Genomic DNA, 16,049 nt, shown 5'->3' on the forward strand with positions numbered 1-16,049 from the left:
CAATGCGGGGCATGGTCTGAAACAACTATGGCAGAGTACTCCGTTCCTTCCACCCTCGAAATCAGTGACCTACCTAAAACAAAGAAATCTATCCGGGAGTATACCTTATGGACATGGGAGAAAAAGGAGAACTCTTTTGCCAGCGGCCTAGCAAATCTCCACGGATCCACTCCCCCCATTTGGTCCATAAACCCCCTAAGCACCTTGGCCGCTGCCGGCCTTCTTCCGGTCCTGGATCTAGATCTATCTAACCCTGGGTCCAGCACGGTATTGAAATCCCCCCCCATTACCAAATTTCCTACCTCCAGGTCCGGGATACGTCCCAGCATCCGCTTCATAAATCCCGCATCGTCCCAGTTCGGGGCATATACATTGACCAGCACGACCTCCATTCCCTGCAGTCTGCCGCTCACCATCACATATCTGCCCCCGCTGTCCGCTACGATGTTCCTAGCCTCGAACGACACCCGTTTCCCCACCAATATAGCCACCCCTCTATTCTTTGCGTCCAGCCCTGAGTGGAACACCTGTCCCACCCATCCTTTCCTTAACCTAACCTGATCCGCCACCTTCAGATGCGTCTCCTGAAGCATGGCCACGTCTGCCTTCAGTCCTTTTAAGTGCGCGAACACTCGGGCCCTCTTAATCGGCCCATTTAGGCCTCTCACGTTCCACGTGATCAGCCCCCCCCCCCCCCCCCCCCCCCCCCGTCGACGAGCCACCACCCACTCTGGGCCAGTCCCACGTCCAGGTCCCGTGCACCCACCAGTCCCCCAGGCGGCGCATTCCCGCCCCGACCACCTCTTCTCTTACCGGCTCCCTCTCGATCCCAGCAGCAGCAACCCAGTTATCCCCCCCCCCCCCTGCTAGATCCCCATCTAGCATGTTTACTCTTCCCATATTGCTTCCGAAAGTCAGCTGACTTCAACTGACCCCGGCTTCTCCCGCTCTCTCCTTGACCCCCCCGTGTGTGGAACTCCCATCCTCCTTGCGCCTGTCTTCCCGCCATCATCTCTCTAGCGCGGGAAAAGACCCGCGCTTTCCTAGAACCGTCCCGCCCCCTATGGCGCAGCTCCCCCTACAGCCCCGTTCCCATTCCCCATCCCCCACCTATGTCCCTTTTTTCCCCACCGGTGCCCACATTTCTCAGCGTCCCCCCCGTCAAAGACCGTCCCGATACAGTGAACCTCCCTTTCCCCAATTTACATTTCTATACATCAACATTGTCGTTTCCCCCCCAACATCAGTCCCTCAGTTTCTCTTTTTGGATGAAGGTCCATGCTTCTTCTGACGTTTCAAAATAATAGTGTCTATCGTGGTACGTGACCCATAATCGCGCCGGCTGCAGCATCCCGAACTTTACTTTCTTCTTATGCCGCACCTCCTTGGCTCGATTGAAACTCGCTCTCCTTCTCGCCACCTCCGCGCTCCAGTCCTGATACACTCGTATCACCGCATTCTCCCATCTGCTACTCCGTACCTTCTTGGCCCAGCTCAAAACAACCTCTCTGTCATTGAAACGGTGAAATCTCACGACCATCGCCCTTGGTGGTTCTCCAGCCTTTGGTCTCCTCGCAGGGACCCGGTAAGCCCCTTCCACCTCCAAGGGGCCTGAGGGGGGCCTCAGCTCCCATTAGCGAATGTAGCATCGTGCTCACGTAAGCCCCGCCGTCAGCTCCCTCCACTCCCTCGGGGAGATCTATTTTCCAGGACTTCAATTCTTTTGATGCACTTCTTATGTAGCGCCTCGTGCGTCTCCATTTTGACCGCTAGGCCCAGGATCTCATCCTCGTTTTCAGTTACCTTCTCCTTCACCACACGGAGCTCTATCGCCTGGGCCTTTTGTGTTTCTATGAGCCCATCGATTGCCAGCAACATCGGGGCCAGCACCTTCTTTTTTAACTCCTCCACACACCTTCTGAGGAATTCATCCTGATCCGGTCCCCATGTCGCCCGGCCTCCCTCTGACGCCATCTTGCTTCCTTCTTTTCTCTCCTCTGCCGCTGCCCTCGAGGATCCTTCGTGATCTGGCCACCGCCACCGATCTTTTTCTTGCACACTGGGGGGGGGGGGACTCCTTATTTCTTCACCCCACACCGGGTTTTGTCAAAAACAAATTCCCGTTGGGGCTCTCAAAAAGAGCCCGAAAGTTCGTTGGAGCTGGAGCCGCCGAAACGCGCGGCTTAGCTGACCATCGCCGCACCCGGAAGTCACCACAGTCTTCTTAAGGGTTATCACATCTAGGAATTCCTGACTCTCTCTGTCCTTTCCACTAATACTATCCAATCTACATTAATCAAAGTTCCCCCATTGAAGCTACTCTATTATTTGCACCTCTCTAATTTCCTTGCTCTCCTACATCCTTCTCACTAGTTGGTGGCCTGTAGATGACACCGAGCAACTTAAACCCGCCTTTTGTGTTCCTTTGCTCGAGCCAAATAGATTCTGTCCTTGACACTTCTTGGACATCCTGTTTCTCCAGCACCGCAATGCTCTCCTTAATCAATAAAATCTCCCTTTTCCTCCTTTCCTGAACACCTTGTATCGAGGAATATTTAACAACCAGTTCCTGTGCCTCTTTGAGCCCGGTCTCTATTATTGCAACAACATCAGATTTCCACATGGACGATCGGCTATGATCATATTGAATGGCGGAGCAGGATATGGGGAGGCAGTTGGGTAGTGGTATTGTCACTGGACTAGTAAACCAGAGACCCAGGGTAACGCTCTGGGGACCCGGGTTCAAATCCCACCCACTGCAGATGGTGAAATTTGAATTCAATAAAAAATCTGGAATTAAAAGTCTAACGATGGCCATTGTCGATTGTCGTAAGAACCCACCTGGTTCACTGATCTGCTATACTTACCTGGTCTGGCCTACATGTGACTCGAGGCCCACAACAATGTGATTGACTCTTAACTGCCCCCTGTAGGGCAATTAGGGATGGGCAATAAATGCTGGCCCAGCCTGCGACGCCCACGTCCCATAAACGAATAATTTAAAAAAGGATCAAAGTGACAAATGGTCTTCTCCTATTTTCTATGTTTCTATGACAATTTGCATTTGGTTCACAAATCTTATTTACCACAATCTGTGCATGCACAGTAACCCTAATTTAGACTTTGCCTTCTTATTTACTTTCTTATTCTGACCCCCACCTAAATCCACAGGAACAGGAGGAGGCCATTCAGCCCCTCGAGCCTGCTCCACCATTTAGTAAGACCATGGCTGATCTAACACTCAAGGCCCCTTTCCTGCCTTCTCTCCATAACCCTTTATTGCCCCACTGATTAAAACCTCAGCCTTGAAGATGTTCAAGGACTCGGCCTCCCCCAGGTAAAGAATTCCAAAGATTCACCATTCTTTAGATGGGAATAGAGGGATACGGACCCCGGAAGTGTAGAAGATTTTAGTTTAGACGGGCATCATGGTCGGCGCAGGCCTGGAGGGCCGAAGGGTCTGTTCCTGTGGTGTACTTTTCTTTGTTCTTTGAGAGAAGAAAGTTTGTCTGACATGACCTCCCCTTAACAAAGCCATGCTGCCTGTTCTTGATGAATCCAGGTTTCTCTAGATGCAGATTAATTCTGTCTCTCAGAATTGCTTTCAATAGTTTCCCCATCACTGAGGTTAGACTGACTGGCCTGTAGTTTCTGGTTTATCCCTTATCATAGAATTTACAATGCAGAAAGAGGCCATTCGGCCCATCCTCCCTTCTTGAATAATGGCACCACATTGGCTATTATCCAATCCTCTGGCACCTCTCCTGTGGCCAGAGAGGAATTGAAAATTATTACCAGTGCCTCTGCTAGTCCCTCCCTTGCCTCATTCAACAGCCTGGGATACATTTTCTCTGGCCCTGGAGATGTGTCTACTTTTAAGCCTGCCAGACCGCACACAACCTCCTCTCTGCCTATGTTAATCTCTTTAATGTTATCACAGTCCTTCTCTCTGATTCTGTACACATACATATACCCCATCTGCCCCCTAACTATTGAATCACATATCGCCAAGAGATTCCAGTCATCCTTGTAGTCCCTGTACAGCTGAGGCACCCAAGGTATCATTGATCTGTCATTGACTTCCCAGGTGTGCCATCATTCTGAACTGAATACTGCTTTCAGAAAGGGATGCACTCTTAAACCACTGACCTGTTTCTACATTACTGTTGGGCGATCACCCATTCCCTCTCTTTCTGGAACTGTGGTTCACATCCATGCTATGCACGAAGCTCTCCACCTGGTGGACACACCTCAATGGCACCAGGTGCTGCAACTAATGACACTTCTGATACAAATGGCTAACCAGGTCACAGGAAGCAATCTGGAGTTCCCACATAGCACAGGATGTGCAACTTCAAGATTGAAGCAGCCCTGCCATTTTTTGTTATCAACTTTGTTACTTCTAATAAATCTTACTACTACAGACAAACCTTATCAACACTTATAAACCTGTAAATGGGTGTGCAATTGCACGGTCTGGAACTGCACCACAGCGCCTCCTTTGGCGAGATCTGGAACTGCAGCACCGAGCTTCTTGTGGCAGGACCTGGAACTGCACCATACAGCCTCCTGTGGCTGGGTCAGGAACTACATTACAGCACAGGGTGCCGAACAGCGCCTCCCGTGGCAACATCTAGAACTGCATCATAACGCCTCTTGACAGGGTCAGGAACTGCATCACAAACCCTCCTGTGACAGATTGTGGAACAGCACCTCCCGTGGCAGGGTGCGGAACAGCGCTTCCCGCGGCAGGGCGCGCAACAGCGCCTCCCGCGGCCGGGCGCGGAGCGGCGCCACCCGTGGCAGGGTGCGGAGCAGCGCCTCCCGTGGCAGGGTGCGGAGCAGCGCCTCCCGCGGAGCAGCGCCTCCCGCGGCAGGGCTCGGAACAGCGCCTTCCGCGGCAGGGTGCGGAACAGCGGCTCCCTCGCGGCAGGGTGCGGAGCAGCGCCTCCCCCGGCAGGGTGCGGAACAGCGGCTCCCCCGGCAGGGTGCGGAGCAGTGCCTCCCGCGGAGCAGCGCCTCCCGCGGCAGGGTGCGGAGCAGCGCCTCCCGCGGAGCAGCGCCTCCCGCGGCAGGGCTCGGAACAGCGCCTCCCGCGGCAGGGTGCGCAACAGCGGCTCCCCGGGCAGGGTGCGGAGCAGCGCTTCCCGTGGCAGGATGCGGAAGAGCGCCTCCCGTGGCAGGGTGCGGAACAGCGCCTCCCGTGGCAGGGTGCGGAACAGCGCAACCTGTGGCAGAGTTCGGAGCAGCGCCTCCCGTGGCAGGGTGCGGAACAACGCCTCCACCGGCAGGGTGCGGAGCGGTTCCTCCCCAAGCAGGGTGCAGAACAACGCCTCCCGTGGCAGGGTTCGGAACAGCGCCTCCCGTGGCACGGTACGGAACAGCGCCTCCCGTGGCAGGGTGCGGATAATGTCGGCACAGGAGCTGCAAGACTGACAGACGGGCGGACGTCAGTGTGCGGCTCTCTGGCTGCGCGCGCACGCGGGGCGGGTGCAGATCGCGGAAGGGGGGGGGTGAAAGGGGGGTGGAGTGTAGTTGGTGCAGTCCGTGCGGACCGAGTAGGGCCAACAGCCGCCGCGCGATCGACGGAAGGAGCAGCCGCCGCCGCAGCACCATGGCAACGGCCCGAGGCCTGCACCGGCTCGGCGCTGCCGTGTCCGCCCTGCTCTGGCTCAGCCTGGCACCGGCCCGCGGACAGAACGGTGAGTGCCCGGGGAGGTGGGCGAGGGCCTCGGGGGCGGGGGGAGGGAGTAACTGGGCCAAACCCTCCCCTGGGGGGGGGGAGGGAGTAAGTGGGCCAAACCCTCCCCTGGGGGGGGGGGGGGGGGGGTAACTGGGCCAAACCCTCCCCTGGGGGGGGAGGGAGTAACTGGGCCAAACCCTCTCCCTTTGGGGGGGTAACTGGGCCAAACCCTCCCCTGGGGGGGGGGGGGGCGTAACTGGGCCAAACCCTCTCCCTTTGGGGGGGTAACTGGGCCAAACCCTCTCCCTTTGGGGGGGTAACTGGGCCAAACCCTCTCCCGGGGGGAGGGGGGTAACTGGGCCAAACCCTCCCCTGGGGGGGGAGGGAGTAACTGGGCCAAACCCTCTCCCTTTGGGGGGGTAACTGGGCCAAACCCTCCCCTGGGGGGGGGGGGCGTAACTGGGCCAAACCCTCTCCCTTTGGGGGGGTAACTGGGCCAAACCCCCTCCCTTTGGGGGGGTAACTGGGCCAAACCCTCTCCCGGGGGGAGGGGGGTAACTGGGCCAAACCCTCTCCCGGGGGGAGGGGGGTAACTGGGCCAAACCCCTCCCGGGGCGGGGGGGTAACTGGGCCAAACCCTCCCCTGGGGGGGGGGGGGGAAGAAACTCGGTCAGACCCTGCCCCGAGGGGGTAGGTGGGTTATTAGGCCAGACCCTTCCCTGGGGGGTAACTGCCAGTCCCCTGAGGAAGGGGTTTAGAATCTGGGCCAACTCTCCTCTGGGACGGGATGGGGAATGAGGTGGTGTAGGAACCTGGGAGAGGATTAAGCCTTCCTTAACCATGCTCTGCTCAATATGTTCCGTTTAATTGAATTTCTAACTGCTTTTTTAACTTTGTGTGCTCTGTTTAATTGCATTTGCATTCCATGTAACTTTAAATCATTGCAAATGGCTTTATTTTTGGATTGCTTGCCTATGAATCATAAGTATGTATTCATTATTATTATATGTTTACTGGCTCAATCAAATGCAAACTCAATGCTGTATTTTCACCCAAATTCTTTCACTTTCTCCTTTCTACTTCACCTTTAATGGCCAAACTGTTTTATTTTTACATCTGCCTTCAATTCAGCACAGTGTTTGTTTTTCTTTTAGGCCTTGTCTCGGTCGGTGGTGATTTTTCATTCTGAGCCGGTGTCTTGCAGAATGCAGTGTCCTGAGTTGCAAGTGGTGAATGTATTACGGTAGTGAAGCACAGCGACAGTGGCGCTCCCAAAATTTTCCATTGAACATTCGTGTCTCTTTGTAATTGAGGACACTGCAAAGGAGAAGGCAATCTTGTCTTAAAAACATTTTCTATCAGATCCAAGATAGTACTTAAAATATGCCAAGCCATCAATTTAGGGAAAGGTAGCAAATGCATTGGAAGTAATTGCATAAAACTGGAAGTAATGAGACGAGTCTAACTATAAAAGATTGATCAGACATCTGTCCTATATATGTATAATATACTTATATACATTATTCTTTATATCACCAGCACAGAGCCCCAATTTAGTCACCTGAAACACAAAATCTAATTTGAAGAAATCTATGCTGATGACGGTGATGGTTTAATATGGTAGTTTCAATCCATTTCCACTGTTTTTTCCTCCTGTCAGTGCTGTGTTGTCTCTTGGGCTTGAAGGAGATGTTAATTAATGTAATTCGGCATCTCCAACAGGAAAGCAGTGGAGGCATTACAAGGTCAGAGTGATCCTGAAAATTAGCGAGGCTGTTTTGATTGAGGATGTTGAGCCAGCATCTTTTCAGAGATGCCATCAAGGCTATTTAAATGCAGTCTATATGGAGAAAAATAAATGGAACCATGGAACGCAATCCCACAAATGCTGCTGAAAATCTCTTCAGCTCACCTAATAAAAACAAAATTTGACAGATTCAGTCCCCATAAAATTAGGTATGCCTAATTATGAATGGATTGCAGTCTCAGTTTTGTATTTTGGGAGTTACTCAGAAATATATTGTTTTAAGTATTAAAAACACTTCGTGGTAAAGTTGTAATTTTCAAAAATTCATTCTTGGAATGCAATGGTTGGCGGTACGACCACAATTTGTTGCTACATGCCCTTGAGTAAGTGGCGATGAGCTGCCTCCTTAAACCGCTGTAATCCAAGTAGTGTAGGTGTAGGAATTCCCACTTGCTGTTAGGTAGGTTTCTTGTCTTAAGGTCTTGTCATAATGAGAGATGGTCACACTGAAATGAGAGGCTCGATAGGGTTTTTTAAAAATTCATTCATGGGATGAGGGCGTGGTTGGCTGGGCCAGCATTTACTGCCCATCCCTAATTGCCCTTGCTAGGCCATTTCAGAGAGCATTTCAGAGTCAACCTGTGGACCTGGCGTCACATGGAAGCCAGACCAGGTAAGGATAGCAGATTCCCCTAAAGGATACTGTGAATCAGATGGGTTTTTACGACAACCGACAATGCCTTCATGGTCATCATTAAACTTTCAATTTCAGATTTTTACTGAATTCAGATTTCATCATATGCTGTGGTGGGATTCAAACCCAGATCATTGCCATGGGTCCCTGAATTACTAGTCCAGTGACAATGCCAATGAGGAAAGATGTAGCGGCATTGGAGATAGTTCAGAGGTGGTTCACTAGATTGAATCCGTAGATGAGGGGGTTGTTTTGTGAAAAGAGATTGAGTAGTTTAGGCTGATACTCTCTAGAGTTTAGAAGAATGAGGGGAGATAAAATTGAGGTGTGTAAGATGAGAAAAGGTATGGATAACGTTGACATGGAGCAGATGCTTCCTCTTGTGGAATGAGAGGTCATAGTCTCAGGATAAGGAGTAGCAAATTTAAAACCGTGATGAGGAGAAACTACTCCCAAAGGGTTGTGAATCTGGAATTCGCTACCCCAGAGTACGGTGGATGCTGTGACAGTGAGTAAATTTAAAGAGGAGGAGTTAGACAAATTTTTAATTGGTAATGGGCTGAAGGGTTATGCAGAAAGGGCAGGACAGTGGAGTTGAGGCCCTGATGAGATCAGTCATGATCGTATTGAACGGTGGAGCAGGCTCGAGAGGCTAAATTTCACCCCTGCTCCTAGTTCTTATCTTCTAAGAAAGAACTATTCTGTCTAATTCCCCCTTCCAGCTCTTGATCTGGAGCCCTGAAAATAACAGCACCTCGGGCACAAATCTGGTGTTCTTGATTAATAAGAGGATTTCTGGATTAACAAGGGGATCAGGGGTTATGGGGAGGAGGCAAGAAAACAGGGATGAGGAACATATCAGCCATCATCGAATGGCGGAGCATACTCGATAGGCTAAATGACCTAATTCTGCTCCCATATCTCATGGTCTTACCCCCACCCCCCCCACCCAGCACACACACCCATCAAATGTGATGCAGGTGGTCTCAACTAAAGTACTGAAAAATAGTATGAATTAAGCTAGACAAAAAAAAAACACAAGTCGACTAACGAATAACTAAAACGTGGAAGCTCAGATCAATCAAGAAATATGCTCATTGTCCTTTTAGCATATTTGTTTAAAAAATGGCTCAGTCCAATTGCTTGACAACTGCGCATTTGGGCAAGCCACTCTAATGTTCAGGATTTCAGAGCATTGGAGTTAATTACATGGAAGAGCCCCATCATTAAACTTAGTTTCCTTAAATGCTGACGGTCAAATTGTCTGGGTGTTACAGCTGTTCATGTCTAGTTCTTCTATGGAAATAGTTTATTTTCTGGGCCCACATGTGTTTTATTTGCTTTTACAAGGCAGCTAGAGAATCCACTGTCCCCAACAGTCTATTAAAGGGATGGAAAAGTGTGGAATTTGAAAGGTATACAATGTTTAAAGGTCTAGATTGGATTGGAGGCTGGCACAAAATGTACTGAAGAGGCTCATTTAGTTAGCTCTCGGGGAATTTAGAGAAATTTAGTGCGGTACTTTTTTTTTCGGCACAGACAGTACTGGTTGCATCTGTTATGTAGCCGACAGACAGGGAGGGCTTCCTGCTTCCAATCCTCCTCGGTCTAACTGAGGTATGTGCTATTGGCCTGGTGGCAATTGATTGTTCTGGTGATGCCGCAGCCATGAAATTGAAACCATGTCTCTTGGGGATTTGGTATTCTGCCATAAGTCCTCCCAAGGTGCTATATCACCAATGTCTACTTTATTGATGTGATTATACTGTATATTTATATAATTTATCCACTTGGGACAAACGGTGACGTTCGGCATAAAATAGTTCCACGTATTCAATTCCTTTTAACTGCGTGTTTATAGTTTTTTTTTTAAAGTGCGCAAATGCATTTGCTGCCATTCCTGTTCAAAGTAGAACGATAGGATTATATTCTCTTGTCATCATTTTTACCATTCCCCTTTTCTTCCTGAACAGAGGGACCTTTATGCTTGAGCACCCCTTCATAAGTAATGAAGCTCTCCACCTTGCAGTTGATGCTTGAGGTTGGATAGCGAATGTTTGCAGGGTGCTTGTGAAAGACTTGGCAAACAAGCCCAGCCTGTCCAGATATATCTGTAGTAAAGTGAATCCTGGCTAATAAGTTCCCTCTTACACTGGGGCAGCAGAGGTTGTTTGTAGCTCTACTACCCTCCCTGAGATTGCTGAGATTGACTAGCTCCAGTGTAGGCAAGGTCACCCCTCAGCCTGCTTCAGGACTGCAGCACCGACTGTTCTGTCCCATTGGAGACCATTTGCCATGTTATTTTCTTCCTTGGTTTTATGTCTCATCATATTACAACAAAGGTACTTGCATTTGAAGTTTGCATTTTTTGAGAGCTGTCTGCAGGCTGAATGTTTTTTGCTCTGTTTACATGGTACCTTCTCTCAAAGCACTAGTTTGGCCTTCGCATGCTGGCTGTTAATTAGAGTTGGCACAAGTAGCATTGAAGTGCAAATGGTATGTGAGGAGCAATTTAAACTGCAAACTTTCTCCTGCCCATGCCATGTTGGAAAAATGCTGGGAGATCATTGCAGGTGTTGTGGCTGGGTAAGGAGGCTAGTCTTTTGGAGCGGAGATGGAAGGGGCTTGGGAGGGGGGGGGGGGGGGGGGGCGCGAGGTTTGAGAACCAGCATGTACTTTTCTTTCAAATAAAATCCTCTTTGGCGTATTTTGTCTTCACGCTGCCCTCTGGCATATTGACTGATCCTGCGCAGGAAACGTTCCAAGTTGAGCCCGAGTCTGTACTGGGTCAGTAGATCTCAGCTGGGGCAGCAGTTAGGATACAGCAATTGGCTCTGACTCTCCCATGCCAAGGAGAGGTGGAATATCACTCCGCGACCCTGCTTATAATCGCTATGCTGCTTCGTTTTTGAAAAGTTTATCTGGGGGCAGATGACTGAGTTAAATTTCATGGCTGTGGCCTTCACAACTGAGCAGCTGGCTCACTGACCTTTGCCGGGCTGGCTGGTGTGAGAAATGGACCCTTGGAGGCTAAAGAATAATTAGCAACCTTGCACCTAAATATATGTCAGCAAGAGCCAATGGTTTTCAATAGGTAGGGAGGCGGGAAGATAGATTTTCACAAACAGTTCAGCGCTTTCTGTAACACTGATCCATTTTCATGTTTAGCCTTCCCTCATGTCACCTGAATCGCAGTTGTTTTAATTCGCTGTTTGTACCATCTAAATTATGGTGCTTTTTAGCATCCAAAATTTTTAGAAAAAGACCCCCTAATTTAACAGCAACTGATAATTAAAAATAATTGCTGCCTCTGCTGTTGGTAGTGCAGACTTGCTTCAAGTCTGGCTTCCCTGCCTTTCATGGGGAGTAATACAATAGATTGGAGGTTTTTTTTTCTGTTGTTGTTTTGATCGCACCCCATTTAGTCTCAGTAAGAAGCGCCAAAGGTGCATTGTGCTGGTGGCAAAGCAGCAAAATTAGATTGTGTGTGTGTGTATTGGATGGACCAAAATAGTGTAAATGTGGGAGCTGGGTGATACAGTGAGAGCGAAAAACAGCAAGGGTTTGAATCTGGCTGCTTTGAGCATGCCAATTTGTGGAATTGCTAATTCATCGTTGCAATCTGACTGGTGGATTTTCATAGTTTTAATTTTGAAGTGGAAAAATTGAATTGGGTACCATGTGAACAGCAAGCAATGCAGTTGCAGAATGTTTTGAAAGGGAACAGAGTGAAATGTTTGCATTTGTGTAATACTAACATTCTATCTGTCCAACAATGTTGTGAAATATTTCACTAATGCTGTGTTATATTTTAGAATCGATCAATTAAGAATGAATGTTTCAGAATTACTGTGATAGTCAACGTTCTTAATTAACAGTTATTGTTTTATAAAACAATGATTTAACTATATATGCAAACTTTTACATTGTTGTGGTAAAACTATTCTTTGAGGACAAGCAAACAGGTACAGTATTGACTAATGTACAACTTGATTCATTTTAAATCTAATGCAGTATTTTGGCTTATTCCCTGATAGCTATGGCTTTCACATACTGTAGTTATGTTCAGTTTTTTTTGTTACTTTATAGTTGGCTATAGTAAATGTCACCATTTTAATTTTACAAAATGCAGCATTAAATAGGACAGGTGGGTGATGTTTAATAAGGTGATGTCATGTTCAAGGAGTGTGGCAAAAGCTGATCTCTTGCTCAGAGACAGTGAAACAAACTAATTGAACATTTAAGGTTTTTCTTGAGTTGTATAGATGTGTTCTTGTGTGTGCATGTGTGTGTGCATGTGTGCGCGTGTGCAAGCTCACGGGTGTGCGCGAATCCACTGGGATGCTGAAGTGATGGGAGATTTTTCGTAGAGCACTCTAAGTACTGTTGCAGTGTTTCGTCTGGTCATCCTCAGATTTTGCAGATGTGTGCAAGAACAAGAATTCCCTGACTTTGCAACGACAGCAGTTCCACTATCGGACCCCAAAGCTGGTCCGTAAGTCTTGTATATTGAATGGTTCTGTCACATAGTTCATTAGCAAAGGTCCGATTTTGCTAGAGTAGGGCATGCCTAGTGTGTCCCACTTGTTAGACTGGCAATTGTTTCAAAAATGCTTGCCCAAGAAATTTCTGGAGGTATGTGCTGATAATGGTACAGCAGGACATCTGGACCTTGGTGAATGATAGGGCGGGCAATGTATGTATCTCCTTAACCAAAGAGATTATAGAAATCGTAACTTGAAAAAAGTAAGTTTATAAAAAATAAAAAAATCTCAATTCACAATCTGAAGGTGTGAAACTCCATGCTTATTGTCCACTTCCTGGACAAGAAAGTTTGTTTGGCTGTCATTAACAATTGCCAACGGTTATGCACACTTTGACAAAACCTACAGGAAGATTAAGGATGAGATGCTGTTTTCGTGAAGCTAACGGCAGAGCGATTCAAATCAGCCAGCAATTTGCTCATAATTTACAGAGTATCTCTTCCTCTTCAAATTTCTGGCTGTATTTATACATTCGGTACGTGTGCCCCATTATTTTCAGCAAAATCGCGTCCATTTTGTGCATTGGCCTTGATGACTTTTATTGAAGCTAATATTCAACGGAATAAGTAGCTCTTAAAGAATGGCTTTTTAAGTTCTTTTCCTGAGATGTAGAATGTAATGTTGACTGAAAGATTACTTTGAATTTCAGAGCTGTCAATTTTGTGATTGGACTGCATGAGCCATTTAGAAGCAAACAAGTTTAATGTTTAAGTTGCAATTCCCAGGATAATGACGCTTTGGCTTGCAGAATGAGAGAAATGAAAGAGATACCTTTCTATGCTTTGAGCCCCAACAACCACGATATTCTGACACATTACTCTGCATAATGGTCAAATATCCTGCATGTTGCGGCAATGCTTGATTTGTTTCTACTTCAATTTAAAATCTTGCAAGTGATTGGGCTCTGCTTTTGATTTTTAAAAGTATGTTTAAAGTCTGAGACAATATCTGCATGTCGTGCAAATATGATCTACAGGACTGGCATTTGCTTTGTGAGAAAATGTAGCATTTACAATATGCTGATTTATTTAAGTTTATATTGAATAATCGTTTAACTTTTTAATTGATTGCATTTAGTATAGATTCCCTTTCAAAGCTGTAAATGGCCGGAACTGTGCTCCAGGCCTTGGATCATTTGCAGTCAGGATTTTCTTCAAGTACCCTGCTTCTATCTTTCACTGTTCCATATATTTCCTGAAAGTCTCTCCTACAAATAGCAATTTCATTTTCTGCTTCGTCCCTTAAACAATATTCACAAGTGGAACAAAGCACCTTCTTTATAAAGGGTATTATTGTGGGTTATTGAATATGACAACAGGAATTGTCAGATTACATTTTAAAGAGAATTTTAGTTATGAAGAGAGAGAATTAGAATTATTTCCTTTATTCATGGTGCTTTCAATCTGATTTTTTTTCAACTGAAAATACTTTACGTTTTAGTATACGTCTTCTCTTAACAGATGCTGTAACATCTTATCTTACATTTGTATAGTGTGATTAGCATAATAAAACATTATGTTTTATTATTAGCATAATAAAAAATAAAGCATTATAAAATGCTTCACGTGAGTATGGTTAAAGCTTGGTCAAGGAAATAGGTTTTAAGGAGTGCCTTAAAGGAAGAGAGCAGGAGAGACCAAGATATGTAGGAAGTGTATTCCAGAGCTTTGAGGCCTAAGCAACTAATGGCATGGTCATCAATGGTGGAGCGATTAAACTCTGGGATGCTCAGGAGGCTAGAATTAAATGAGTGCAATTATTTTGGAGGGTTACGGGACTGGAGAAGATTACAAAGACGGGAAGATTACAAAGCAAGGAAGGGTATTTTAAAATCATTTTATGTCAGAGAACATGGGGATGCTAGAGGAGTGGGGCTTGCTGTGAATTAAAACATGGGCAGCAGAGTTTAAAATGTCAAACACCAGTCTGGAGTGCATTGAAATAGTCAAGTACAAAGGTAATGAAGATATGAATGAGCGTGTCAGCAACAGATGAGCTGCAACAGGAGAAGTTGAGTAATGTTGCGAAGGTGGAAATAGGTGGTCTTAACGCAAACGTGGTTGGAAGCTTATCTTGGCATCAAATAATGACACCAATATTACGATGTGGAGATGCCGGCGTTGGACTGGGGTGAGCACAGTACGAAGTCTTACAACACCAGGTTAAAGTCCAACAGGTTTGTTTCGATGTCACTAGCTTTCTGAGCGCAGCTCCTTCCTCAGGTGAATGAAGAGGCCTGTTCCAGAAACACATATATAGACAAATTCAAAGATGCCAAACAATGCTAGGAATGCGAGCATTAGCAGGTGATTAAATCTTTACAGATCCAGAGATGGGGTAACCCCAGGTTAAAGAGGTGTGAATTGTATCAAGCCAGGACAGTTGGTAGGATTTTGCAGGCCAGATGGTGGGGGATGAATGTAATGTGACATGAATCCCAGGTCCCGGTTGAGGCCGCACTCATGTGTGCGGAACTTGGCTATAAGTTTCTGCTCGGCGATTCTGCGTTGTCGCGGGTCTTGAAGGTCGCCTTGGAGAACGCTTACCTGGAGATCAGAGGCTGAATGCCAGGGTTCTCCAAGGCTGCCTTCAGGACCCGCGACAACGCAGAATCGCCGAGCAGAAACTTATAGCCAAGTTCCGCACACATGAGTGAGGCCTCAACCGGGACCTGGGATTCATGTCACATTACATTCATCCCCCACCATCTGGCCTGCAAAATCCTACCAACTGTCCTGGCTTGATACAATTCACACCTCTTTAACCTGGGGTTACCCCATCTCTGGATCTGTAAAGATTTAATCACCTGCTAATGCTCGCATTCCTAGCATTGTTTGGCATCTTTGAATTTGTCTATATATGTGTTTCTGGAACAGACGTCTTCATTCACCTGAGGAAGGAGCTGCGCTCCGAAAGCTAGTGACATCGAAACAAACCTGTTGGACTTTAACCTGGTGTTGTAAGACTTCGTACCAATATTACGAACAGCCTACTTTAGTCTCGGACTGCAGGGAGTGGGGTTGTGTCAGTAGTTGGGGAACAGCGTGCGGATGGCTTCAGTCTTCTTGATGTTTAATTAGAAGAAGTTTCTACTCATCCAGTGCTGGATGTTGGGTAAGCTGTCTAAAAGTTCAGCAACGGTGGAGGAGTTGAGAGCGTTGGTGGTTAGGTAGAGCTGAGTGTCATTAGCATGCATGTGAAAGCTAATTCTGTGTCTGGATACTGTCGGCGAGGAAGAACCGCAGGGTTCACCAGAGATAACCGTGCGAGAGCTGGAAGGGAAGCCATTGCAAGTGACTCCCTTGCTATGTTTGGACAGATGAGAATGGAACCAGGCGAGAACAGTCCCACCCAGCTGGGTGACTGAAGAGACATTGGCGG

At 47.4% G+C, this 16,049-nt stretch overlaps 1 protein-coding gene across 2 annotated transcripts in view; it reads left to right on the forward strand.

Moving 5' to 3' along the window:
* The first annotated feature begins 5,521 nt into the window (after positions 1 to 5,521).
* The window catches only part of LOC140404411 (neuroplastin-like), a 67,594-nt gene continuing 57,066 nt past the window's right edge, over positions 5,522 to 16,049 (forward strand). Inside the window, exons 1-2 of one of the 2 annotated variants that reach the window (XM_072492915.1) lie at positions 5,522 to 5,702; positions 12,257 to 12,271. In XM_072492915.1, coding sequence (XP_072349016.1) covers positions 5,615 to 5,702; positions 12,257 to 12,271 — 103 coding nt within the window. In that variant the 5' untranslated portion in view covers positions 5,522 to 5,614. The remainder of the gene's footprint in view (positions 5,703 to 12,256; positions 12,272 to 16,049) is intronic. The other variant, XM_072492916.1, reaches the window with a different exon arrangement.

Source organism: Scyliorhinus torazame, chromosome 30 (genome assembly GCF_047496885.1).
Source record: "Scyliorhinus torazame isolate Kashiwa2021f chromosome 30, sScyTor2.1, whole genome shotgun sequence".
In the NCBI taxonomy this organism is placed as follows: domain Eukaryota; kingdom Metazoa; phylum Chordata; class Chondrichthyes; order Carcharhiniformes; family Scyliorhinidae; genus Scyliorhinus; species Scyliorhinus torazame.